The sequence below is a fragment of the Sciurus vulgaris genome (genome assembly GCF_902686455.1).
Source record: "Sciurus vulgaris genome assembly, chromosome: 3".
NCBI classification, from domain to species: Eukaryota; Metazoa; Chordata; class Mammalia; order Rodentia; family Sciuridae; genus Sciurus; species Sciurus vulgaris.
The window spans coordinates 64321549-64347941 of record NC_136463.1 but is presented as its reverse complement, the minus strand read 5'-3'; the positions used below and the strand labels follow the sequence as shown (position 1 = coordinate 64347941).

Genomic DNA, 26393 nt, shown 5'->3' with positions numbered 1-26393 from the left:
TGAAGCTGGGATAAACATTCATAACTGAATGTCTCCACCCTAGATTTGGCAAATCCCAAAGGTAAAACTACCCAGGTGGAAAACATTACAGGGTATGCATGGGTTTGTTTTTTTTGTTGTTGTTTTTTTTACATTGAAAGTCTCCCTCTTCAAGAGTCATTTCAACATTTAGTATTTTTCATGAGCTATCTTGGAAAGGATGGCAACTTGGAAAAGAGTTGTCTAGCTTTGCCTTTGCCTCTGATTGGCCCTGTGGAGTTGTCTAGCTCTGCCTTTGCCTCTGATTGGCCCTGTGATGTGTATGCTCGAGAGGCCTGCACTTTTAAAAAAGGAAAGGACTGAACAAGAAAAACTAAGTATGTTCTGTTAGGAGATCTGTCAAGAGTCCTAACTCCATTCGCATGCTCAGAAGGGACTATATTAAGGCCAGGTCTGGCGACAGCAGAGATGTGCTTAGAGGGTGGGTATAATTACTTTCTGCCTAGAGTGGCATTGTCCAGATTTTGATAAATAGAATGTAAGGTTTCTAATTTATTATTATAGAATGATAACAGCTGATTGGGGAGATGAGAGAAAAGTAGATGTACCTCACCTATATACCCTCATTCAGAAGGGGGCACTACTCAGGTTCCTTCCCCTCCCTAAAGTAAACTTTGCTCTGTGACCAAAGATCAGGCTTCTGCTCCTAACTCACTGAGATTCCCTAAAGTTACATGTCACAATTGGGCTTGACTCTGGCACCTTCAGTGTATTTCTTAGGACCAAGAACCAACATGTTAAAGTATGAGCAAAGCCCTCCTTGAGGCTAAAAGCATTAGCACACACTCCCGGTGACATGAGCATGAACAGCAGAAACAATAGCACACAGCAATCAAGTGAGGTCATAGGATGGTTCTTACAGGAAATCAGTATTGATATTTCACAAAGGACAATGAGGTGGGAAATTAGTGCAATTTAATCACCATATGGATGACATACATCGACAGTAAACAACAGTAAAAAACAAAAACCCATAGCATTTTATATTTTAAATGGCACCTATTGAAGACTGGAACAGCCAAAACTGAGACACATATTCAGTTCTTTAAAAGTTCGTGGGCAATGAATTAAAAGGCACTTTTAAAATTCTAGTTTTTTACTACCACTTGAAAAAAGTCATGGTAGCACAGTCAAACCCATCTTAGTTGATAAGGAATGATTAGTGTTGGCACCAATGGATCCTATTTGCAAATGGGGGGTGAAGGCATCAGTCCACAGGTCATGCTTTGGCCAGACTGGCTGCCCTCTTGCTCTCTAGTCTCTGGAACTAAATGGCAATATGCTCAAAATAGGAAGAGGTTCTGGCTTCTTGGGAGGCTCTAAGTACTCTGTGGTCTAAGATGAGACATCCCCTGGTTTGGAGTATAGAAGTTCATTTTCACTTCATATGAAAAGGACTGTCAGGGTTACCCAGTAAACAACTACTGGGGCGATCATTTCACTTTGCCCCTCTAGTTTTTATGAAAGCATCCTATACATATGGATACAGGGAAAGTTGGGCATGAGGGGTCATGCTAAAAAGGGAACAGTACTTGTGACTTCTTGCAACAAGCTCACAAGTGTGACACTCCTCTTTCTACCAAGTCAGCCTGTAAACATCATGCTGACCTCTACTGGCCTCCAGACCTACTCAAGTGCTTCACATTCTCAGCCCTGCCTCCTACCCACTGCCAAGTGAGACTTCTGGTTGGAAGTTAGTAGACAAAAGAATTGAATGTTGACAAAGATGAGAGGATGAGGCAAAGAACGGTAATGGGCTATGTAGTAAACAATAAGAAAACTACACACCCACAATGATTTTCCCAGGCCAACACTGCAAGAACACATTATTTCAAAACCAAGTCAATCCTTGCTTCTGCTGGCCTAGTATTGTGGATATTGCCCTGAGTAGTTGGAAAGGTGGGTGCCCAGGCACTTATTACCCTGGTCCATCAATCTTCACATTCCATGCTTTGACTTCCCAGAGCTCTCGAGATAAGAACTAAGGAAGAATCCTCAGGCTTGTAATTAAAACCACCTTGCTGCCAGTGAAGGTCTGACATGATCCAATAGTTATTACCAAGAAAAAAGTGCTTTTGCAAAAGGGCAGGTTAGAAGGAGGAGGTAATAGGAGTATTTTTTAGAAAATCAAATCCATCTGCTTATCAATACACAAATGCCAGAGGCCACCCAGGGCAGTTTGGTCCATGGAATGCTGCATCAAGGAGGCAGCTAGTGTGATGAGGTGCCCTCACTGTCTCACTCCTGGAGCAATTAACTATCCTTTCTGCCTTGGGCAGCATCAAAGAGCCGCACTGCCTTCCTGCACAGCAGAGAGAACCAGTAGAGCTGGGGAGCGATGAGGAAGGCATTGGCCACATTGCAGTAGAAAGGGATACTGAATGGCACCTGGAGCAGGCTTAGTCCCTGCTGTTGCCCATAGGACCAGTACATGAATGGAAAAAGAAGGATCCGACAGGAAAAGAAGGTTCCCAACGTGAGGATTCCATTCACCTTGTACAGAAGAGTGTGCTGCTGCTTTAGCTGCAAAAGAAAGATAAGGAGAATGCAGGGTTACCAAGAGGTGGGGTATCAGGGAACAACTAACCCAAGTCTCACAATGGTAAAGGTCAAGCAGGTAAATGTACCAATCAAGACCCAGACTGTCAAATTCCTTGACATCCACACATGCATCTAGATTTCTAACAAAAGATTATTGAGCACTGCTGTATTTAAATTTGGCCTAAGCCACCCAGCTAATGGGGTAATGGGAACAGTGGATTAGAACAATCTGACCAGGGAAAAAATACAGTAAACTGTTTCAAACTTGGGTCAAATCTACAATTTCATCTCTACAGACTTGGATGACCAAGTGACCTTTAAGTCTGTTGAAGGACATCCTATTTCACTATTCCTAGCCTTAAGAGATTTCTCCAAACTCAACAATCTCCAAAGGAAAAGCAAAGTCTGTTCCCTCCTGTGCTGTTTTTGCCATTTCACTCATACATGCCTGAATCAGAATTCTGCCCAGTGACACAAAGGGAGTGCTCAGTTCTGCTGTGAAGATGCAGCCAACAAAGAAGTCCCCAAGGTCTCCCCGGAGCCTCTGCAGATGAATAGAGGAAAAAAGGAAATAAGTAATGGAGGTTAAGAAACCACTGGAAGGAAAATTCTAACTAGGGCTATTGAAAAGGGTAACTGTGAGAGACCATGAAGGGAAAAGAAATGCTAAACAGGCAAGTGTAGATCCAGTTAATATTCTGCTGCTTCTGCAGCAATAGCATTTTGATGGCCCAATCCTAGGAGGCAAATTCAGATAGGCTGAGTACCTCACACACCAAGCTTTCTTTGAATTTCAATGACAGCAGAAAGGAACTCTCTAGCTTACTTTGCGTATCTAACTTAGTCATGCCAATGGCACTGAGCCTGTTCAGCTCAACAAAATATGTGCTAGATGGTGGGATCTCAAAGCAATTAAGAGAGACTCCTTAAAGATTAAAACACTCATCCGGCATGCTGGCACACCCCTGTAATCCCAGTGACTCGGGAGGCTAAGGCAGAAGGATCACAAGTTCAAGGCCAGCTTAGCAACTTAGTGAGACCCTGTCTCAAACAAAAAGGCCTGGGATGTGGCTCAGTGGTTACGCACCTCTGAGTTCAATCCCTGGTACAAAAGAAAAAAAAAATTTTAATGCAATTTACCTTTCTTTTCCAGAAAGCAGTCTAGCAGAATACCTGCTGTCACTCGGTACAACTGAGTGACATAAGTAAACTCAGAGCCCTTGTTTCTTCATTTATGATACACAGCTAATAGTTTCTAATACTTAGCAAGCCATAAGCTCTTAAATCAAGGGTGTGCCACCTGGTAGGCACTTTTGAATTAAGTGCATTCTCTCTGCATTCCCATTTCTGTTCCTTGTTAATATGAAGATGGATCTGGACAGCCATTATGAGGCCATTTACTTTGACAGTTTTTTTGTGACATAAGAACACTACACACAGTATGCTCTGGCACTGCTGGTGTTTCATACTTGAATATTGTATCATATTTACATTGTATTTAACTAAAAACAGAACCTTTGACAAATGCCAAGGAATCACAGAAGGCTGGAAGATTACTAAAAATACTGTTGGTAAGAAAGATCACAAACATTTCAGATTTAAGAGGGCAATCCTCTCTTTTCAAAATAGTAATGGTTAAGATACTCAATTCAACAGGAGAAAATAAGTGACCAAGGCTGCTGTCCTATAAGGCCATACCTGTGCGACTGGCACAAGGACAAACAAAATGACTGCATGGTGTGTGATCATGAGGCGGTTTTGACTCAGGAATTTTCGAAAAGTGGTAGTTTGTCCAAGGTTCTGGTCTCTGGTTCGGTACCATTCACAGAGGTACATGGCGTAGGAGTCATAGATCATGTATGGAATCAGAAACCAGACATATTCTCGGGCAAGCCAGTGCCTGAAAGAAAGCATACGAATGGTCTGTGAAATAATTATGGATGTCAATTATGAAGGCTCAGAGCCAATCTCTTCCCAAACATGTTCCCTTCAGCTTTGTACTTAATCAGGTTATTACTCTAAACACTTTACAATGAAGATGCTGAAACTGATAAATGAGAGTGGACAACTTTCTCTAAATTACAGAGCAAATTCCGAGTGTCAAAAGCAAAAAGGAAGTATTCATTCAGCTGTTCAAGTAGCTGTTGTCATCTTTGCCTGATTTAGTTACTCAACTATAATGGATTTTTGGCATTTTGTGATATAAGCTGACTTTTTTTTTAAGTTGTTGATAGACATACATTTATTTATTTATTTATATGCAGTGCTGAGAATTGAACCCAGTGCCTCACACATGCTAGGCAAGCGCTCTACCACTGAGCCACAATGCCAGCCCATTAGCTGACTTTGATATAAATTCACATATAATTCAACAGCCCCACTGAGAACTTTGTTTAGAAGGTATTTGAAATACAAATCCAATCTTTCCAGTTTAACTCCTCAGTTGCTCAACAGTTGGGAGTTTACCAAGTTAAAATCCCTAAGCCTATGAGGTTTTTTGTCATCTGCATGCAACCCCAGTCTAGGGAGTTTCTGGGAAGAAACCCTGACCATTTTCTTTACAATTTTATAGCTAATCCCAGTTCCACAGGCTAAGAAAGCATGCCTGGAAATGAGCCTGGAGCTCAAGGACCACATTACAGCAGTTACAGAAAAGGAGAGGGGCAGGGATAAGTCAGTGTTCCCATTTATTTGTCCAACAGGATTGAGTCAATATTTGTAAAATCAAAATGGTAGTTTTATTACTTCTACAGTAGATTAGAAGGAAAAAAAACCCAGCAGTTAATACAATGTTGTTCCCCAAAGATATATGAATACTCCAGAGAAATTTAGCGTTTTAAAAAATCTAAATTGAAATCATATACTATGCTGGGAAGGATTAGATTCACAGAGCAAAGTTTTATTGAACACCCGTGTGTTAGGTAGAAGAACACTAATTTCAAACTACCTGACCATCAGAATCACCTGGAGTGCTTATTAAGGGATCCACTCCCCAGAGATTCTAAATTATATGCCTAGGGCTTCAAATCTGTACTTTTAATCTTGTCTCGGGTGATTTCCTAAAGAGTCAGTCCACTGAACTACAACCCTGGAAATATACAGAGGGTGTCACATGCATGTCAAATGTTTCTGAATGAATCTACACCACAAATAAACTATGAGGCAAATAAGTAGTAATGAAAAATAAAATTCATTTACAGGTGAATTAATTAGCCAGGTTTTATTTGGGCAAAAGCAAAACACTCATTCTGCCTATTTATGGTCTCAGTTGCTTTCTTGAAGCAATTAGAAGTAAAAATAACAAGAACTACAAAAGGTTGACTGAAATTTAACTGGCCTCTCCCCTTGAATGGAACCTGGAGTTTTAATGTCTTGCACCCAGTATCAATTCAAAAAGATCTGAAATTGTGATCCTTAAGTAGACTCCTCTGAAGACTTATTAACAAGGTATCTAAACTACAATCTTAAATACCACTGGCCTGCAACTTGTCTTTGTAAAATGAAGACAATAATCCTTGTCTTACTTTCCTGACAGTCATTGTGAGGATTAAAAAATGAAAACTAGGGAAGTCTTTTTATTTTTTGCAGTACTGAGGATCAAACCCAGGGCCTCAGCGGGGTGTGGTGGTACACGCCTGCAATCCCAGTGGCTTGGGAGACTGAGGCAGGAGAATTGCAAGTTCGAGATCAGCCTGAGCAATGAAGTGAAGACCTAAGCTGGGGATGTGGCTCAGGGCTAAGCGACCTTGGGTTCAATCTCTAGTACCAAAATAAACAAACAAAAAACCCCTCAAAGACCAGGACCTCACACATGCTAGGCTAACACTCTACTACTGAGCTACATTGCCAGCCCTGAAAGTCTTTATAAGTGTAAAAGGTACTATTTAAATATAAGTAGTTCAATAAGGAAAACTGCCTAAAGCTATGGCAACCCATTTAGGGATCTGGAACCCTATAAGAAATATGATGAAATTCTTGACCCCATACCATACCCTGCACACAATTTTGAGAGATGTATAGACTCTCCCTCCTATCAACAGACATTCTGTATGAAGTATAAAATGGGAAGGCATGTAATAGAAAAATATTTGGGCGTGTGGTCTAAGAATCCTCAAAGGTCTTTTTAAAAGATGATCTAAACCAGGTATGATAATGCACACCTGTTAATCCTAGCAACTCAGGAGGCTGAGGCAGGAGGATCCCAAATTCGAGGTCAATTATAGCAAGTTAGCGAGACCCTGTCTCAAAATAAGATAAAAAGAGCTGGAGGTGTGGTTCAATGGTATAGGGCTTCTGGGTTTAATGCCCAGTACCACAAAAGGGGGAAAAAATCTAGGTGCCCTTAACACATGTTGTGCACCCACAAAGATGTAGAGGGAACAGAAATGTGTCACTATCTACTTTGCAAACAATCTGAGGCAAAGATATATAAAAGATAGAATCTAAAATCAAAACTCATGTTTGCTACTGAATACACTTAAGCCTCTAAAATACACAAGTTCTGAAGGCAGAAAACAACCATGGTGTTACAGAACTATAAGTTAATCATGTGTAAGTAGCTTTTCCTGAAATGCATAGTGTTTGCTTGCTGCTCCTCCTCATGTTAACTCAAAATAGGTAACTCAAACTAGAGGCTACATTTGTGTTAGTTTAATCTTTGCATAGGAGGCAGGTTTCAAGTTGATTTGATAAACTTTGGGCAGGAAGGAGCTTGCTGCATGATTAGAAAATGCTAATTTAAAATAAAAATTGGACCAACCCCAACAAATGCTGTTAGCCTCTGGCATATGCCATGAAAGCCACTTGGCCCATCTTCTCTTAGCATCTGTAATTCAATACCAATAACTGGTTTTGATCAAAAACAGGCATAAGAAGAAAAGCATGAAAATCATCACAGCAGGATCAAACCCAAATAAGATTGCAGGTCATGGTGACAGAGATGCCTTACTCAGGCTCCCCTTGCATTCCTGTCTCAACAGGTGAGAAGAAGGACATGGCACAGTCAATGAGAGAAGAATCAGGAAAGGCTGTCCAACTTTCCTTTCACATTTGACTATCACTCTTCAATTTAACTGGCTGTGTGTGTGTGTGCAGGTGCATGTGTGGGCTCTGGGGATCTAACCCAGGGCCTCACAAATGCCAGGCAAGCACCTTATCACCAAGCCACACCCCAACCCCAGCCCTTTCAACTTAACTGGGAAAAAGTGATGGTGATTCTAAAACACAGGTGAAAAAAAAATGGCTTTTAAAAAAAAGTGCCATCATTGCCCAGGTGTAAATAAAACTAAACAAAATAGACCATTCTGGCCTTAATTTATGATTTCTCTCACTAAAGCTGCACATAGACACAGATTCCTGAACTGCCTCTAGATTGAGCTCTAATACACATACAAGTCAGTTTTCTGAAGACACCAGAAACCTCTTCATCACCTTTAGCAAATCCAAAGGAAAGTCAAGAGCAGCATCTGCAGGGAAAGGGGGAGAGGTGGATTTTTTTTTTTTTTTTTTTCCTGTCAAAGGGAGTGACCTGTTAACTGCACTGCACATACCTCTGCTAACGAATACTCCACAGTAAGAACCCACTGAGATCATTTAAAAGAACCAAAACTCATACTCCTACTTTTAAATAATTTTCACACTTATAAAAAACTTGAATCACACTGTCCTCCAATGCCACCTCCAATCAGACGCAGACTCTGCTGCTCTCTAGCACTTCTTCGTTTAACCTTCAGTTTCCTTTCTCCTAAACTGGGGATGCTGAAAGAGCAAGGAGAGGGGGAAGGCACTAATTATGGTGCCCTAGATTTCCCACCAGTCATCTATCTAACAGCATGTTTTGATAAATAACTGGTGCCTGTGAGCCACTAAAATGTGAAAACTTCGAAAAAGTTCCCCAACCCTGTTATGTGTACTTCTTTCACACAAGAGTAGATGTTACCTGTCTGTGATCACGTTGCTGCAAGAGCGGATGATGACGATCCCTGACCCCGTGGCCAGCACAGCCTGTACTGAAGAAACCAACCTAAAGCGGGACAGAGAAGAAAAATGAAAGAAAGCGCGCTTCATCCAGTACTGTGGACAGCACAAAGTCAAACTCTTCAACCTGTCTTTCCCTTGGGAGGAGGAAAATGAGAAGACGGCCACTACGCCCCGCGACCCCCAAAGCAGCTGGCAGCTGTGAGCAGCAAGCTCCGAGAGATGCACGCAGCCTCCTTCCCCATCCCGACTCGAGTGGGCAGCCCTCCGCCCTTGCCCCTTTCTCTTCACGCAAAGGGTCTTTGGAAAACTCTGGCAAGCACGATACAGAGGGTCAGGAGCTGGGAAGTGAGCAAGGGAGCCCCCTCGCTTCCTGTCGCCCCCCTTTTCCGCCCTCAGCCTAGCGTAGGGGCGGTCGCCGCCGGGCCGGGGCGCAGTGCAGCTGCGAGCGGTCGGGTGGGGAGGGCAGCGCCCAAGCCCTGGGCTGGCAGCCCGGCCGCGCCGCGTACCTGGTGCTGATCATCACGCAGTCGGTGTCGGTCCATTCTGGCCGCGAGCGGCGCAGCGCCCAGGTGCAGAGCGCGAAAAGCCCAGGGAAGAAGAGCGAGCCCCAGGCCAGCGTCAGCAGCATGGGTACTTCGGGTTCGGCCGCCTCGCGCGGCGCCGCTTGGCGTGGCTCAGGTTGGCTCCGCGCGGCTCGACGACTGGCGCGGCCCGCCCGTCCCTAACTCTAACCTCCACCCTCCGCCCCCGCCTCGGCCCGCCGCGACTCCGGCAGCCGCCGGGCGCTGGCCCCAAGCCCGCAGCGCGGCTCTCCGCGTGACCAGCGCGGCGGCCGCGATAGGCGCGGGCCGGCCGGGGCGGGGCGGGATCTCGCCGCCACCGCCCCTGGGCCGGGAGGGTTCCCCGGGTTCCCCCGGCCCGCCGGCCGGCAGTGGGCGGCGGCGGCGAGCAGCTGTTCCCACCCGAGCCGCCGTGCGCGTGGCCGAGCGGGTTCCGAGAAAGCGGACCTGCGCCCTTGTCCAGCAGCGTGAGTGTCCGCCAGGCAGAACAGTGGCGGGAAGCGCCGAGGCTCTCGGGGCTTCTGTTCCGTCACTGCGGACGCCTCCCCCTCCCCCGCGGATCTCCTCTCTTCCCCAGACCCGGGCTAATGGGGTGGGTGGGTGAGGGCCGAAAAAGCCAGGCAGGAACATGCGTCCGGGCCAGACCCCCGGGGGACCATCAAGGCGGGGCCAACCTCGGCGTGGCGCACTGCTCGATGCCAAGGGTTAGGCAACTCTCTTTGGGGCAAGGAAGGAGTGGGCGGTTGGGCTCGTGGTCGTTTGCCCACCGGACCTCATCTATCAGGCACTCTTGCTTTCGAATGGGAATCTTATAAGCAGTGAGCCTTCTGCACGGCAAAGATGTCTTTTCCATATCCCCCAACTGCTGCAGTTTTTCCAGAGGGGGAACCTCTCAGCATTTAATCCTGCCCCAGAATTCCACAGTTCCTTTCCCCTTACTGCCTCTTGGCTTTGGGTTCAGAAACTGTCTAGTCTTGGTAACTGTTTTGTTGTTGACAACGTGTCCTTATTTAAAAGTTCTCGGGCCAGATGCCCTAAACTTGAATGGATTAGAATCAGTCTTATTTTCACTTAGCACCAATCACATGGGCCAGTACATTAGTTTCAGTACTCCTGGCTTCTGTCCTCTAGGGAGAGAAGTTTTACTTTTCTTTGGTCTGTATCTTCCTCACTTAATAAAAGTGGGGGGTGGGGAATACAATTAATTCATCCCTACTGCAATTGAAAGGTACTAGGGGTCTTTTCAAATCGTCAGCAAGCAAAACGCTGATCAAAGTCCCATTAAGGGGCTTTGGAACGCTGAGCTCAATCTTTCTGGGCCCCTGTTTCCTCAGTTGTGGAATGAGAAGGAGGCTGGATTACAAGCTCTTCAAGGCTCTTCCAGCTGTAAATTCTTACGATTCTGTGACCTCTATAAAGTGGCAGACGGTTTCTGCTAGATGCCAATAAATTACTTTCAACATGGCAGTTACTGGTACAGAAATATAGAGCATGAACACAGCCTTTGTTTAAATTTGTAGTTAATTATTTATCTGAGAATGTTTCATAGGTTTAAAAGAATTTCCCTTTATTAGTAGTATTATTGTTATTAATTAGGCTGTGATATTTTGGGGCAAAGACAACTTTTAACTTTTCCAACATGTTGTTAAGATGAGGAATGTAGCCGGAAGTGGTGGGGCACGCCTGTAATCCTAGCGGCTCGGGAGGCTGAGGCTGGAGGACCGCGAGTTCAAAGCCAGCCTCAGCAGAAGCCGTGCTAAGCAACTCAGTGAGACCCTGTCTCTAAATAAAATATAAAATAGGGCTGGGGATGTGGCTCAGTGGCCGAATGCCTCTAAGTTCAATCCTCAGTACCCCTCCCCTAAAAGATAAGGAATGTAACTGACAATAAAGGTAGGAAAAAATCCAAGGAAAGTCTGAAATTTAATCCATTTAGGGCACCATCTCTGAAGTTTTTTTTTTTTTTTGTGGTACTGGGGATTTGAACCCAAGGCCTTGTGCTTGCGAGTCAAGCACTCTACCAACTGACCTATATCCCCAGCCCCTAGGGCACCATCTCTAAGTCCCACATTCACATATAGTATACTTGGTGAAATGAGAAAGACACTTCAATTTGGTACCAAGATGTTTGATAAGTGAGTCTTTCTGTATTTTCAAATTTACATGTGGACAAAGAACTTTCCATTCTCTCTAGAAAAGCAAATTTTCTCCATTCTACTTCCAGTTCCTTACCCATATATCCTCATCACCTCCAGCCCCAGCTTTTCAGAGAGTGACAAGTGTTTACAAGTTCTCCCTGCATTCTCTCAGAGGGATCAGCAATATGCACCAAATATGCTAACACTTTCAAGTGGTAGGAACCAATATATCCTCTACACAAGAAGCTGTTTGTACACTTCTTAAGGTGCCTTTATGAAATGAAAAACAGATGCTTCACCTATAGAAATAACAAGTAAAATCAGTTTCCAACATTATGCCCAATGAAGTCACCAGAATGTTTAGGTTTAATCACCATAAAGCCAACAAGTGCAAACATGAACCTTGGATTTTCAAATAATCAAACCCCTGTGGGCAAGTGATAAAGCCAAATCAAATGCACCAAGCCTAAGGTTTAAAAAAAAAATAGACAAAATAAAACAAACAAAACACCTTAAAAGTTAAAAGGTTTTTCTTTTTCATTGGTGCTGCAGATCCAACCCAGGATCTTGCACATACTTCGCACATCCTCTACCACTGAGCTACACTCCCATCCCTCTTCAAAAGTCTTGAATCAGCTGGGTGTGGTGGTGCACACCTGTAATCCCAGTAATGCCAGAGGTTGAGGCAGGAGGATCACAAGTTCAAGGCCAGCCTCAGCAACTTAGCAAGGATCTCAGCAACAGTGAGACTGTCTCAAGATAAAAAATAAAAAGGGCCAGGGATGTAGCTCAGTAGAAAAGCGCCCTTGGGCTTAATCCCCAGAACCAAAAAAAAAATAAAAAAATAAAAAAATAAAAAATTCTTGAATCAAATATTTCCTTCTCCAAGATTTCTATGTCTCTTCTAAGCAAATTTATAAATTTATATTCTTATCTGTCTGCATTTGAGTAGTAAGCATGTTGCTTATTATTCCTATGCCATGTTTCCCTGCCAGACTTAGCTTTTTGAAACAAAGAGTATGTCTTTGCATTTTGTATCCTAAAGTTAGGTCTGGCACATTTCAAGGGTTCAATAAATGATACTTTTTAAACCTAATGTTTACTGAGAGTTTGCTATATGATAGCCACTATATCAAACATTTTGCATGCATTAGTTCATTAAATCCTCATAACAATCTGTTATCCCCTCTTTGTGTATGTGTGTGTGGGGGGGGGTGTATGTGGGGAGGACAATATAAGACCCAGACCAGAGTAATTATAAACTTACCTAAAGTCACATTGCTGGTGGCAGAGTTGAAATCTGAACTCAGTACTTTCTGCCTTCAAGATCGATATGTTTAATGACTATACTGCTTTCAAACTTGATAAGCAAAGAGTGTAATAATTTTTTACAATATAGTTTTGGATTAATAACCACTATTCCTAATTGTTGCTCACAAATATAAATGGGGGTGGAGTTTATGGGCTCAGATGCTGCTATTATTAATACCATTTTATGTTTATATGAAACTTTTATAATTTTTCAAGGCACTTTCATTTATATTATCTCCCTTGGTTCTCAAAGTAACTCAGTGAGACTGAACATATTACCAGTTTCCTTTTGCAGATGAAGAAACCAAGGTGCAGAATGGTGAACTGACTTGCTACCCTATGAAGTTACAAGGCTCCAGATAGAAGCTGGGGTTCCTGATTCCTGTTCTAGGGAGATTTAAACTATTTCATGACATAAAATTGAGATTTAAGGAGTTTGTAATTTTGCTCCTTGAGTGGGTTTTAAGAGTAAAGTCTGGGTAACTAGATGCCAAGTTAAGACTCATTTACTAACTTTGGAGTCTCACTGTTTGAATAGGGAACACAGAAAGCTCCCAGTTTGGGAGGGCTCTAGGAGGATTCTTCTACCACTGAGGTACACAATTGTACTTTTTGGTCTCTTTTCTCCTATTACTCTAGGCCATATTCTAGATGCCATTATCTAGAATAATGGGAACGGGATACAGGGACTTGCCCCATGTCTGCTATCAGCTTTCTCTGGTCTTAAATTGAAAACATCACATTTACTTGTGAAATATTTGAGAATTCACAAATGAATGTCATAAGATATGTGATATGTGGGCTATCATCCTGATCAAAGACATTTTTTCCCTATCCAGAAAAATGATTCTAGAAGAATAACAATTGAGATTCACACAGGAAACACCTTTATTTTGAGTCCCAGAATTGAAAACGAAACTGAGCTGGGCATGGTGGCACATGCCTATAATCTCAGCTACTCACAAGGTTGTAGCAGGAGAATCGCAAGTTCAAACTCAGCTTTGGCAAATTAGCAAGATCCTGTCTCAAAATTAAAACGAAAAAAGGTCTGGGGCTATATCTCAGTGGCAGAGTCCCCCTGAGTACCCAGTACTGCCAAAAGAGAGAGGGAAAAAAAAGAGTGTGGAGGTCTCCATCATTCATCTACCTTAAAAATCCCAGTAGAGAAAACAAAACCCTATTCTAAAAAGATATTTTGTTTAGGGCTACACTTCAGAATGTGCAAATGAAGGAGGATAAAAAAAAAGAAGTAATAGGAAGAGACTCGGAGAGAAAAATACAGCACAGGAAGAAGATGCATCAACAGAGACCAAGACAACTTGGGAGGCTGAGATAGGAGGATCCTAAGTTGGAGGCCACCCTCAACAAGTTAGCCCTGACTCAAAAAATAAAAGGGCTGGGGATGTAGCTCAGTGGTAGGGCCCTCGCATGCATGAGGCCCTGGTTCAATATCCCAGTACTGAATGAGGAAGGAAAAAAAAAATCCATATAGTTACAGGGAAACACAGAGATTCAGATCCAGATAATAGTATTCACAATAATAGCTGAAGAAGAGGAAATGGATGGAAGACATAAAGAAAGACAAAATGAGGCATACAAAGAGAAAGAAAGCAATAGGCTTTTAAAAATGTATTTTTAATTGTAGATGGACACAATGCCTTTATTTTATTCATTTATTTTTATGTGGTGCTGAGGATCAAACCCAGTGCCTCACCTGTGCTAGGCAACACACTACCACTGAGCTACAATCCTAGCCCCGCAACAGACTTTTAAGGAACATTGTTCCTTTAGGCTAGCATCAACAAAGGCCATACAGCATTTAAAGACACATGGCACAAATAGGGAGGTGACTTGCTCTTAGGACTGAGAGTGTGACCAGGAAAAAGTTACACACTCTCCTCTTAATTTCTCCTTTACTTTGCACTCAATAAACAACTTGATCATTATAGCCTCACACTGGTATGTGTATGTGTGTTTCCCCAGATGGAAGGGACTTTCTGGAAGGCAGACAGCAGTGAGGTTGGGATCTGAGAACCTGAGTTCCATTCCTGGCTCTGCTATCCATAAGTTGCATGACAAGGAGCAAACAACTAAACTTTCTATGTAAAATGGGAGTTCCTCCACCTGCCTCACAGCGGGGCTGGGAGAGTTAGGTGAGATAGTGTTATTAAAAATACATGTTAAACTATGTGTTGGGCACAGGCAAGGGATTTATTGTTCTTTATCCTGGGCCCCAACAGCACAATTCCCTGCTATTAAACTTCTCCCTAAGCATCGATTGGATTGAAGATATCTTTAGCTGGCCTTAGCCAGCCTCCAGACTGCAGCTTCCTCAGTTTTATCCTGGATTATTTGCAAAGCAAACTGTGGGCCTGAGAAGCACAGTCACACCCCAAGCACATGGTTTCTGCAAACAGTGACCACAGCTGCACACCACAGGGAAGCCTTTGCTCTTGTACACAATGATAATGATCCCTGTCAATAAAACCCATAATTTACACAAAGAACCGATTATATAGTGCTTGCCTTTGTGTATGGCCTTTTATTTTTCAAAGTATTTTAATATATGTATTTCTGTTGTGATAAATACAGAAATTGGCTGTTTATAGAGTCACACCTACCTAAAAGTAGGCATTTCTAAACTCAGGTTTAAACAAGAATCAAGGACCATTAAGGAAATTATCTTCGAAATAAGTTAGAGGAACCAATACATTCCTGTGAACAAATTCAGCTGCTTTCCTAAGTTTCCAGACCAACAATATTTGGTATCTTTCATATCTCATTGGTAATTCCACAGGAGGTTTATCTTGCTTTCTCTAGGCAGGTGACTTTTTAAAGTCCTTTTTAATCATAAAAGGAGTACATTAAAAAGTAAAACATGCCCACAATGGAAAACAATAATCAATAAATATTGCCATCACTGAGAGTTATTACTGTACCTTTTGGTAGAATTCTTCCTGGTCCTCCTTATGTGCATTTGTAATATGTTTGATTGAGATGATACTTTAATTTTGAGTATCAATATTTTACTTATAAGCCTTTTCAATGTTATTTAAATTTGATAAAATACTTCTCTTCCTCCTCTTCTTTTTTTTCTTTACTTTTTTTTCAGGGATTGAACCCAGGGGCATTTTATCACTGAGCTACATCCTAAGTCCTTTTTATTTTTTGAGACAGAGGCTCAAGTTGCCCAGGCTGGCCTTGAACTTGTGATGCTCTTCTTTCCTTACACTCTGAAATGGCTAGGATGATAAGGTATGCATCATGATGTCTGGCACACACTTCATTTTTAGTAAGTTAGAAGTAATTTGACATTTGAATTATTATAGTTTACATTTCAAAGAAGGAAGAGTAAGTTTTCACATTTGTTCACAGACAACACAGATGAGACCTTCTTTTCTGGTAACTTTAATCTTAAATATCCAAAGTTCTGTCCTTGTTACCACTCAGTTTCAGTCTTTAGAGTGAGTATCATAATCTACAGGAAACCAAGCTCCTATTTAAGCATCTAGTTTTTTCTTTATACAGGCTGAGCTCTATTAATCTCGTTAGTAAACAGTACATTTATATAGGCCCTTGGTATTTATTGAAGAAATGAATGAAGGAAAACCATTCTTTGTGAAGCTAAGTCTATAGTGTCTTTTACCAGGCACAGCTAATTTCAACCCAATAAGTTAATTCTCAACAAGATTATAGGTGAGACCCAAATGGCCAGAAACAAAAAACAATGTAGAGAAAGCTGATGAGTTACAAAGACTTAAAAAGTCTTATTTGGGAAGGAATCTTCATTATAAATAGCAGAAAGAACCTCAGCTCGTGCTTATGCGGCAGCTGACTGAGAGTCACCAGTCATCTCTGATGGACCTCATGAACTATTAATGGTCAGTCTAAAAACTGGAAGAACTGCTGCATTATGAGCCAGGCTGAAATTCCTTTACTCCTCAAGCAGAGAAAATTCTCATATGCCAGGTAATACAACAGAGCTTCCTGGCAGACGTCTTAGAAGCATTTTATATAATATTAGTGCAAGACAAAGGACAGGGAGCACTTAGTAGCTAAGATGTTGCCACCTTCCTTCTTTTATGTGTTGTAAGTCCATTGTTTGATTATGCAGTGTCATCTGTGGCTTGACTGGTTTGCGTTTTGTTTTCTTTTATTTGGACTGTAAGTGCCATGCTCACTCAATCTGCTGCTGTTTAATACTCTACTATTGGGGTCATGGCCAATATAACAGTACACTCCTAAACTCTCAAGAGAGATATAACATTGTTTCTAAAGAAACGATTAGAAGAAAAAAAGCTAGCTCTTTTCAAACAATATACTAATTTATTAAGAAAAAAATTAAAAATCAGTGGAAATAGAGTAAATTAAAATAATTTAAGTAAGGTAGCCAGATATAAGATCAATATACAAAATATAAATGACTTTTTCTATGAGCAGTAAACATCAATTAGAAATATAATGGGGAGCTGGAACTGTAGCTCAGTGGCAGAGCACTTGCCTAGCATGTGTGAGGCACTGGGTTTGATCCTAAGCACCACATAAAAATGAAACAAAGGCTTTGCTGTCCATGTACAACTATAAAAAAATTTACAAGAAGAAATATAATGGAAAAAAAGGTCCATTTACAATATTTTTTAAAATTTATAAAATGCCTCATTTTAGACCAAACAAGAACTATGCAGTATCTATGAAGAAGGACAAAACTTTACTAAAATACATAAAAGCCTTAGTTAAATGGAGACCATGGCCCCACAAGGGAAGATTCAATATTGTAAACATGTTGACTTTCCCAAAATCAATCCATCAACTCAATGCAATCTCATTTTAAAAATTCCAACATGTTCTTAATGGACTCAATAAGCACTTTCTAAGGCTTACATAAATTAGAGAAAATGTGGAAGGATAGTCAAGAATATTTGCATAAATAACACTGGGGGAATTTATATCAAAATATCCTATAACTTATTATAATAGTATAGAAGAAACAAATAGATCAATGAAACCAAACAGAGTCCTGAACCAAACATACTAAATTTTATCCATGGCAAGTATGTCACACATGTGAGAAAAGGAAGGGCTGACTAAGAAAAACCACAAAAAACATTATTCTTTTATTTAGAAAAAAATAAAATTAGAAATTGAATAGTGTCTCCTTACAATTCATGTCCACCCAGAACTTCAGAATGTGAATTTATCTGGTAATCCAAGGATTGCTGCCAGCCACCAGAAACTGAGGGACAGGCATGAGAAGGACTTAAGCTCAGAGCATCCAGAAAGGAACTGACCCTCCAACATGCTGAGTTCAGAATTCTGGCCTCCAGAACTGTGAGAAGATTCCATAAGCCACCCAACCTGTGATAATTTGTTATGGCAGCCTTAAAAAACTAACACAATGCCTTACCACATTTCAAATATAAAAGAAATTCCAAATATATCAAAGGTTAAATACTGTAAATGTATTTGAAGAAAACCCTGAAAATATTTTTATGATTTATAGGCTGGATAAAACTTCCCAAACAAGGAATAAATCCCAGATGTCATACAGAATTTGTGTACATTAACAATACAACAAGGGAGATGGGCATGGTGGCCCACGCCTGTAATCCCAGCAGCTTAGGAGGCAGAGGCAGGAGGATCATGAGTTCAAAGCCAACCTGAGCAACAGTGAGGAGCTAAGCAACTCAATGAGACCCTGTCTCTAAGTAAAATACAAAATAGGGATGGGGATGTGGCTCAGTGATTAAGGGCCCTGAATTTAATTCCCATACCCCAAAAAATAAAATAAAATAAAACAAGGGGCTGCGGTTGTAGCTAGGTGGTAGAGTGCTTGCCTAGCATGTGTGAAGCGCAGGTTCGATCATCAATATCACATAAAAATAAATAAGTAAAATAAAGGTATCATGTCCATCTACAACTAAAAAAAAGTATAAAAAATTAAACAAAATAAAAATATGTGAAAGAAAAATAAAATTAAAACTACATCAAAAGGCACTATTAAGTCAAAATACAAGTAGCAGAAGAAAATATTTGTAGTACACAGCATATTAAGGGCTAATATGTATACTAGTCAGAGACTATACAAATGATTAATAAATACAAATGACTTAGAAGAATTATTCAAATTATAAAAACTGGAAACACACTGAAGAAATATAAAAAGGCCAATAAAAACCTTATAATATACAAATAACTGATACTATCCAGTATACCTAAAGAAAGAAGGATATAGGTGCTTTTCTTTTTGTGGTGGTGGTGCTGGGAATCAAACCCAGGACCTTGTTTATGGAAGGCAAGCACTCTACCAACTGAGCTATATCCCCAGCTGAGGCACATTTACAGTGCTAGAAGATAAATATGTGTTAAAAGAACATAATATTGTTATAACTGTAACCAAGAGTTAAAAGAACAACATAGTATTGCTTGTAATACCAAAAAATCAGAAACAACCTAAATATTTAGTAATATAGTAATTAAATATGTTGCAGCATGTTCAAAAGAGCTAGGGATTTGGGATGTAGCTCAGTGGTAGAGCACTTGCCTAGTGTGCATTGGGCCCTGAGTTCAATCCCCACATACACACACACACACACATAAATAAATAAATTAGACCAACATACAAATACGAATCTCCAGAATACATTAAGGGAAAAGAACAAATCAATGAATAATAAGTACAAGTGCAATATAATTTATTTGTCAACTATATATATGTAGATTTCAAACTATATACATAAATTATATATTATAGATTTATAAACTATATATATTTCAAACTATAAATATGATTGGTATATATGATGCTATCTAATCATGCAAAGATAGGGTTAGTGGGAAAAATACAAAACTATCAACAGCTTTGCTGTGGGGAAAGGAGGTATGTATGTGAATGTATTGGTTTTGAGTGTGTATAAAGGGTTAGGAGAATAGAGTGACTTTCATATTTTCCTCCACATACTTCCAGGTTGTATAAGCTTTTCCAATAAAAACATTTATTCTAAGTAGAAAGAAAAAACGTAACAAGCACCTAGAAAGTAATGGCACTAATTGTTAAGTGTGTGGAACATTGTTCAATACTGTATATGTGTGGATATTTTGAGATGTAGTCAGATTTTGGGGAAGGGAACTGGGGATTGAATCCAGGGCTTTGTGTATGCTACACAAGTGTTCAACCACTGAGCTGCACCCCCAGACTATGTTAGAAATTTGATAACGAAGCAAGAAAAGTCTTGAAAAATACATGAAAAGTAATATTTTTTAAAACCCAACTTGCACATAACATTATTTTGGTGCCATCATTTTTTAAAGTGTCAAGGCATCACATAAGCTCTTGGGAAGTAATGGCTTTGATTTTTCCAAATGATACTGTAATAAGATCTAACCCTGGAATGTTAAGAGTTGTAAAAGTGAAAGCAGAGACTGGAACATAACAGACATTAGTGTCAGTTTCCTCACTCTACCATCCTGCCTATGGTGAAGACTAAGATTCTAAACACAACACGTAAATAAATACACTCAGGCAAGGGCAATGAGGGCAAAGAAAGAGAGAAACAAAGAACAAACAAAGCAAAGATTTTCACAGGCAGTTTAAAATGTGTAACTGACCCTAAGAAGGAAAGTGAATTTTTTAATATTAAAGATTTGGAAACGAAGGATGGTTGCGAAAGTGGTTTCTTAATGAGTCTCATTAGGGGATGGATTGGGGTGGAGGAAGCTTAGAACCTGAAACAATAATATATTTAGGAATTTTTTTTTTTTGGTACCAGGAATTGAACCTAGGGACATTCGACCACTGAGCCACATCCCCAGCCCTATTTTGTATTTTATTTAGAGACATGGTTTCACTGAGTTGCTTAGCAGCTTGCTAAATTGCTGAGGCTGGCTTTGAACTCTCGATCCTCCTGCCTCAGCCTCCCAAGTCGCTGGGAATACAGACACGTGCCACCATGCCTGGCTGAAAAAAAATTTTTTTTTACTGGTTTTCTAAGGTAGATCTAAAAAAGTTTAGCTAAGCAAAATACTCTTGGCTAGTAGAGAATATCATTTACATATTAGTGAGATAAAAATCATGCTTCTTATCAGAATACTGTGTGAGAAGGGTTGTTCATGAGCCATGGGTTAAAAAAAATTTAATATTCATAAAATAATCCCCTACATTAAAACTATATGCAAAGTGTCATGCAAATGTGTGTGTGTGTGTGTGTGTGTGTGTGTGTGTGTGTGTTTGTGTGTGTGAGAGAGAGAGAGAGAGAGAGAGAGAGAGAGAGAGAGAGAGTGCGCGCGCAGATGAATCGAATCCAGGGGTACTTTACCACGGAATTACATCCCCAAGCCTTTTTAGGTTTTTTTATTTTTATATTTTTGTTTTGAGACAGGATCTTGCCAAGTTGCTAAGGCTGGCTTCAAACTTGTGATCCTTCTGTCTTAGCCTCCCAAGTTACTGGGATTACAGAATTGCACCACCACACCCAGCTAAACATGCATTTTTATGGGGAAAGGATCCATGTAGAGTTCTTCAGCTCCTCCAAGGAGTCTAGTCTCAAAAAAAGATTAAAAACTGTGGCTTAGGGGCTGGGGTTATGGCTCAGTGGTATAGCGCTTGCCTAGCTTGTGTGAGGTACTGGGTTCGATCCTCAGCACTACATAAAAATAAATAAATAAAAATAAAGGTGTCCACCTACAACTAAAAAAAATATTAAAGGAAAGAAAAGAACTATGGCTTAGACCAGGAGAAGTATGGCAGCTCAGGGAACTCATCAAAACTCAGCAGGCAGAAAAAGAACCAAGAAACAGGAAGAGTGCCAAGTGGCAGTAGTATTGTAATATACTTAAGGGTTTTAGATACAAGGAATTAATGGTAGCTATATTGTAATGATTGCTGTTAATTTCAATTTTACAAAACAAATATTTTTGTATTTGTTGTTACATATAAGATTTACACGAACGGTTTGCCATTTGATCCTACATAATTATTTGATCCTACATAATTATCACTTGGTTGAGTATGTGAAGAGATTACTGAATATGAAGCCAATGTAGCCAATGGGAAGGGTTTAACTTAAAAGTATCTAGATGCATGACTGACTGCCTCAACTGTGACCGTGGGAACAGGGAAGCTGCTGAAGCTAGTTGAGATTATGATCTGCTTAGCAAGAACGGGCATGCACAGAGAACCAGAGTACCAATGAAAACAAAACTGGTGCCTAGGATACGGAGAACATTCGGAACCATCTCAATGTCAATCAAAACAAATGCCAGTGTTCAGGATATTCAGGAATAAGGCACGATAAAAGAACCAGTCATCATGAAGAGCCATTTACTAAAAACAGTCCATAAAGTCCATTTCATCTGGAAATTACACTACAGTATATTCTCCCACTATAAGATGGTCTGGGAGCTTTTGTCACCTATACTAACAACAGAATTGAAACGTGATTGGGTTTGAGAGCCCTAGGAAGCATTTTGGAAATTTGGTTTTTTTTTTGATTATATCAATGTTAGGAGAAGGGTCTATCTATTGGCATTTAGTGGGTATAGACCAGGTAATTCTGACAGCTTGTAATATGTATGTATGTATTTTGCAGTGTTGGCTATCAAACAGGGCCTCATGCAGTTGAATGCAGCTGAGACTCCTTATAATAGTTACAAACATTAAATTAACAGAGCACATGAAATTTAGAGATCTCAGTGGATTTCATTAACAAAGACTTGTTTTTAAATTACTTTATAGTTCCATCCTGTATCCTTAAAACGATTCTTTTTTTTTTTTTTCACCATGAGAAACATTAAACGCTGAGGCTTCTTCATTTGGGGATCTCTGTTTTTGTTTCATGTCACTCTGATGTTTCCTCAGAGATGTACCATACAACTCCCTCAGAGCCTGTTGGATTCCTCCTTTTCCAATTCATCCTTTTGCCTTTGCCTATTAAAAGGTGTGGTCCACAAGGATGATTTTGCTTTGTTTTAAAGTATCTGAGACAGAATTTATGCCTTATGTGGTGAGATTCCAAGGTAGAAAATGTTTTCTATAATCCTTTGTCATCAAAGTATGACATTCCACAACACAACAGGAAATTCTTTTTTTTTTTTTTTTTTTTGTTTCAGGGGATAAACCAAGTGGTGTTTTACCACTGAGCTACATCACCAGTCCTTTTTAATTTTTATTTTCAGATGGTCTCACTAAGTTGCTGAGGGTCTCGCTAAATTTGCTGAGTCTGGCCTCAAATTTGTGATCCTCCTGCCTCAGCCTCCCAAGTCACTGAGATTACAGCACCATACATTCAGCTAGAAAATTCTTTTTTTTTTTTTTTTTTTGTGGTGCTGGGGATTGAGCCCAGGATTTTATGCATATGAGGCAAGCACTCTACCAACTGAGCTATATCCCCAGCCCTAGAAAATTCTTAAAAAACAAAAACTCAGCTCATTTATGAGAAGATCACATGTTCCTTATTTTCTACCCAAATTTCTCATATCCATAAAATTACACATTTTATTTACCTTAAAAGCATATAACACAATCCCCAGCACCGCAAAAAAAAAAAAAATATATATATATATATACATACACATACATACATATAAAACAAAGGCTGAGGCAGGAGGGTTGCAAGTTCAAAAGACAGTCTCAGCAACTTAGCAATTAAGAAACTCAGTGAGACCCTGTCTCTAAATAAAATACAAGAAAGGGATGGGAATGTGGCTCAGTGGTTAAGTGCCCCTGGGTTCAATTCCTGGTACAAAAAAAAAAAAATTTATCTAACAATCAGTCATGGTGGTGGTGCATGCCTATAAATCCAGTGACTAGAGAGGCTGAGGCAGGAGGATCACAAATTCAAAGCCAGCCTCAGCAATTTAGCAAGGTCCTAAGCAACTTAGTAAGACCCTGTCTCAAAATAAAAATAAAAAGGGCTGGAGATATAGCTCAGTGGTAAAATCCCTGTGTTCAATCCCCACTAACCACCCCTACCCCAAAGAAGTATCTAACATGTTTATCCAGGTTTTCCCCTGTTAAAGGTATTTCCCTCTTTTGCTTATCATAATCACTTGTCTGTATTTCTTCTCCTAATGCAGTTTTTAAAAACCTAGCGTCCACCTCCACCTCTCTTCTTTTAACTTCCTACACTTTCTGTATTATGTGTCTCTCTTAAATTCAAATTTATACTCATTATTATTAGTGTTTCTGTAAAAGGAAGGGATATAATGGAATTGGGAGCTTCAGAGAAGTTTGGGGTCATAGCAGTAAGGCAACTGTGGGCTGACAATGAAAAAGACTATCAGTGGAAATCAGAGCATGAATTGGTACTGGACAAAGTCATCCTGGTTTTAGATTCTCCACAATTCAGGCAGCTCAGAAGTGGAGATACAAAAATGGAGGAATGAGGGCTGATGACAGGCATGGCAAACCTGGCCACAATGCTCCTCACCTACCATCCTTCAAAGGTTTCCATTCTTTAATATAACCATCAAGACCTGCCACCATCTGGCACTACCTATTTCTCTGGCTTCCTCGTGTACCACCCTTCCTTTGGTTTCAAAGCCCTGTCATCCTCTTTGTCATCCCCTATCCCCCCTTCTCAACCTTTGCTTCAGCTTAAAAATCCTTTCCTCAAAAAAGCCTTCTCTGACTCCCAAATCCAACATTATCAGTAGTTCCTCACCATATCCTTAACTTATCTTTCATTGGACGGCTCACTATTACCCTTTCCTGACACAGAAATAGCTTGTGGAGGCAGCACTTGGTCTATTTTGTTCATTGCTGAATTGCCAGCACCCAGTCTAGTCCTGTCACTAAAAGGAACAGGTATTTAATAAATTTATTGAATGAATGAATGAATGAATGAATGAAAGAAAGACTTAGCTATAGGACCTCAGGCAAGTTTTTGTTTGTTGATTTGTTTGTTTTAACTAGATCTCCATTTCCTTATCTGTTAAATCCAGATAATCATAACTACCAATCTCAGAATTGTTGTGGGGACTAAAAAGGACAATCCATGTAATCTGCATAGCAAGGCGCTTGGCACATAGTAAGGGCTAGGAAATGTTAGTTGTTATAATAATAATTAAAATAAGCTCTAGGAACAACTGCAATTCATACATTGCTGGCAAGAATGTGAAAATAATACACCAATTTGGAAAACAGTTTACCACTTTCTTATAAAGTTAAATATAGACATACCATACAATCTAGCAATCCCACTTCTAGGTACATACCCAGGTGAAATGAAAGCATATGTTTACACAAAAAATCTCTACATAAATGTGTATAGCAGCTTTATTCATACTTGCCCCAAACTGGAAACAACCCAAGTGTCTTTAAACCAGGAAGTGGATAAGTAAATTGTAGTATAACCACACAATGAAATACCGCTCAGCAAAAAGAAGAAATAAACTACCAATACATGCAAAAACATGGGGATGAAATTATATTTTCTGAAATATAATTACTAAAAGCTAGGCATGGTGGCCCACACCTGTAATCCCAGTGACTCAAGAGGCTGAGGCAGGAGGATGACAAGTTCAAAGCCAGACTTAGCAACTTAGCGAGACACTGTCTCAAAAGTTGGGTTGTGGCTTAGTGGTTAAGTACTCCCGGGTTCAAACCCTGGTACCAAAAAAAAAAAAAAAAGAAGTACTATAGGTTCATATGGGAAAATGCAGATAAATAATATATCCTTGTTATTATTTTTATAGATACAAAACACACACACACATACACACACCAACTGGTACCATGTTTTTGCTTTCTTAAATACATATTCTACCTTTTTTTGAAATATATTGTGCATATTTTCCCATGTCGTTAATTATCAAAACCATGATTTTATGCTCGATTGCATAGTCAATTTCTATCATTAAGCATCCCTTTGTTGCTAGGAATTATATTGCTTATATAATTATTTGTCCTATTGAAAATAAGAGGGGAAAAATGAAATTATATTGTTTCAGTTTTTTATTTACGATAAGCAATTTTGATTACAAAAAGAAAATCTCAGTAGGGCCAGGGACTGCTCCACAATGTTCAACTAGTAAAGCAACCTTTACTTTGGCTGCAATTCTTCATTGTTTAAGTGTCTGCAGGAAAAGTGGTTGTACAGGGTGATCTGGCTTCTTTATCCCTTGTGGTGCATAAGGGCTAGACACCCTAATATTTCCTGTATTACTAGTTTAATTTGTATAGCTCATTTAATATTTAATGTTCACCGCATTGAGTGCAAGATAAGCAGGGCAGATGGAGTAATTTGTTCAAGATCACAGGGCTTATCAGGAGTGGAGACAGGGATTCAGGTACCTGAGATATTCAGGGTCTCGGAAAGTAAACATTTCTCCAGCCTTGGGACTGCCTGGGTTTACCCCGCCCCCGCAACTCAATAAGGGAGCTTCAGTAATTCCCAGAAAACTCTGACCAGTGGCCCGGCACGCGGGGAACTTCTCTCTACCAAATGGACGCTATTCCATCCTACCGATCTCTTTGGCAACATAGCCACTTACCAGCTGGGATCATTTCACCCACGATGGCAGGGAGACACCTACTGCCACTGACCAAGGGGGCTCAGGGAGCGGAAGGGTCGCCGGCTTCAAGGCCCGCGGGGGTTGCCGTTCGGAGGTCACGACGCAGCTGGGGCTGCCAGTCACTGAGGCGTCCGGCTCGGAGGACAGGCTCTCCCCGACACGGGGGCCCTCTGAGTGGGGGCGCGCCTTAGGCGAAGCGACCAGTGCCCCCACCATCTTATGGACCAGCCGAGGGCAAGCAAGGGCCGCGCGTCTAAAGGGCTGTCCTGGCGGATTCCCTTGGACATGACAGGCACGCCTCCAGAGGTCAGTCCTC

General features: G+C 40.6%; 1 protein-coding gene across 4 annotated transcripts; it reads right to left on the bottom strand.

The window, feature by feature from the left end:
- Window positions 1-937: 937 nt before the first annotated feature.
- Window positions 938-26331, bottom strand: TLCD3A (TLC domain containing 3A). 4 transcript variants are annotated; one of them, XM_079130970.1, is made up of 5 exons: window positions 26057-26329; window positions 8519-8602; window positions 4279-4480; window positions 3029-3124; window positions 938-2562 (listed from the first exon to the last, which is right to left on the bottom strand). In XM_079130970.1, exons 3-5 carry the CDS (start codon window positions 4435-4437, stop codon window positions 2293-2295), a joined length of 525 nt encoding a protein of 174 aa, XP_078987096.1. In that variant the 5' UTR covers window positions 4438-4480; window positions 8519-8602; window positions 26057-26329; the 3' UTR covers window positions 938-2292. The 4 variants fall into 4 exon arrangements, with proteins under 4 accessions (XP_078987096.1, XP_078987095.1, XP_078987097.1 ...); XM_079130969.1 differs by lacking the exon at window positions 26057-26329 and adding an exon at window positions 9066-9323; XM_079130971.1 differs by lacking the exon at window positions 8519-8602 and having other exon boundaries at window positions 26057-26331.
- Window positions 26332-26393: the final 62 nt, after the last annotated feature.

Bases quoted from the DNA above. Each gene is read 5' to 3' on its own strand.
- TLCD3A (XM_079130969.1), bottom strand. From the start codon at position 9,187: ATGCTGCTGACGCTGGCCTGGGGCTCGCTCTTCTTCCCTGGGCTTTTC. The intron at 4,481-8,518 runs GTAACATCTACT...GCTTTCTTTCAG, and splicing joins AGCAACGTGATCACAGACAG to GCACTGGCTTGCCCGAGAAT. The intron at 2,563-3,028 runs GCATGTATGAGT...TTTCTTTTGCAG, and splicing joins TGGGCAGAATTCTGATTCAG to CTAAAGCAGCAGCACACTCT.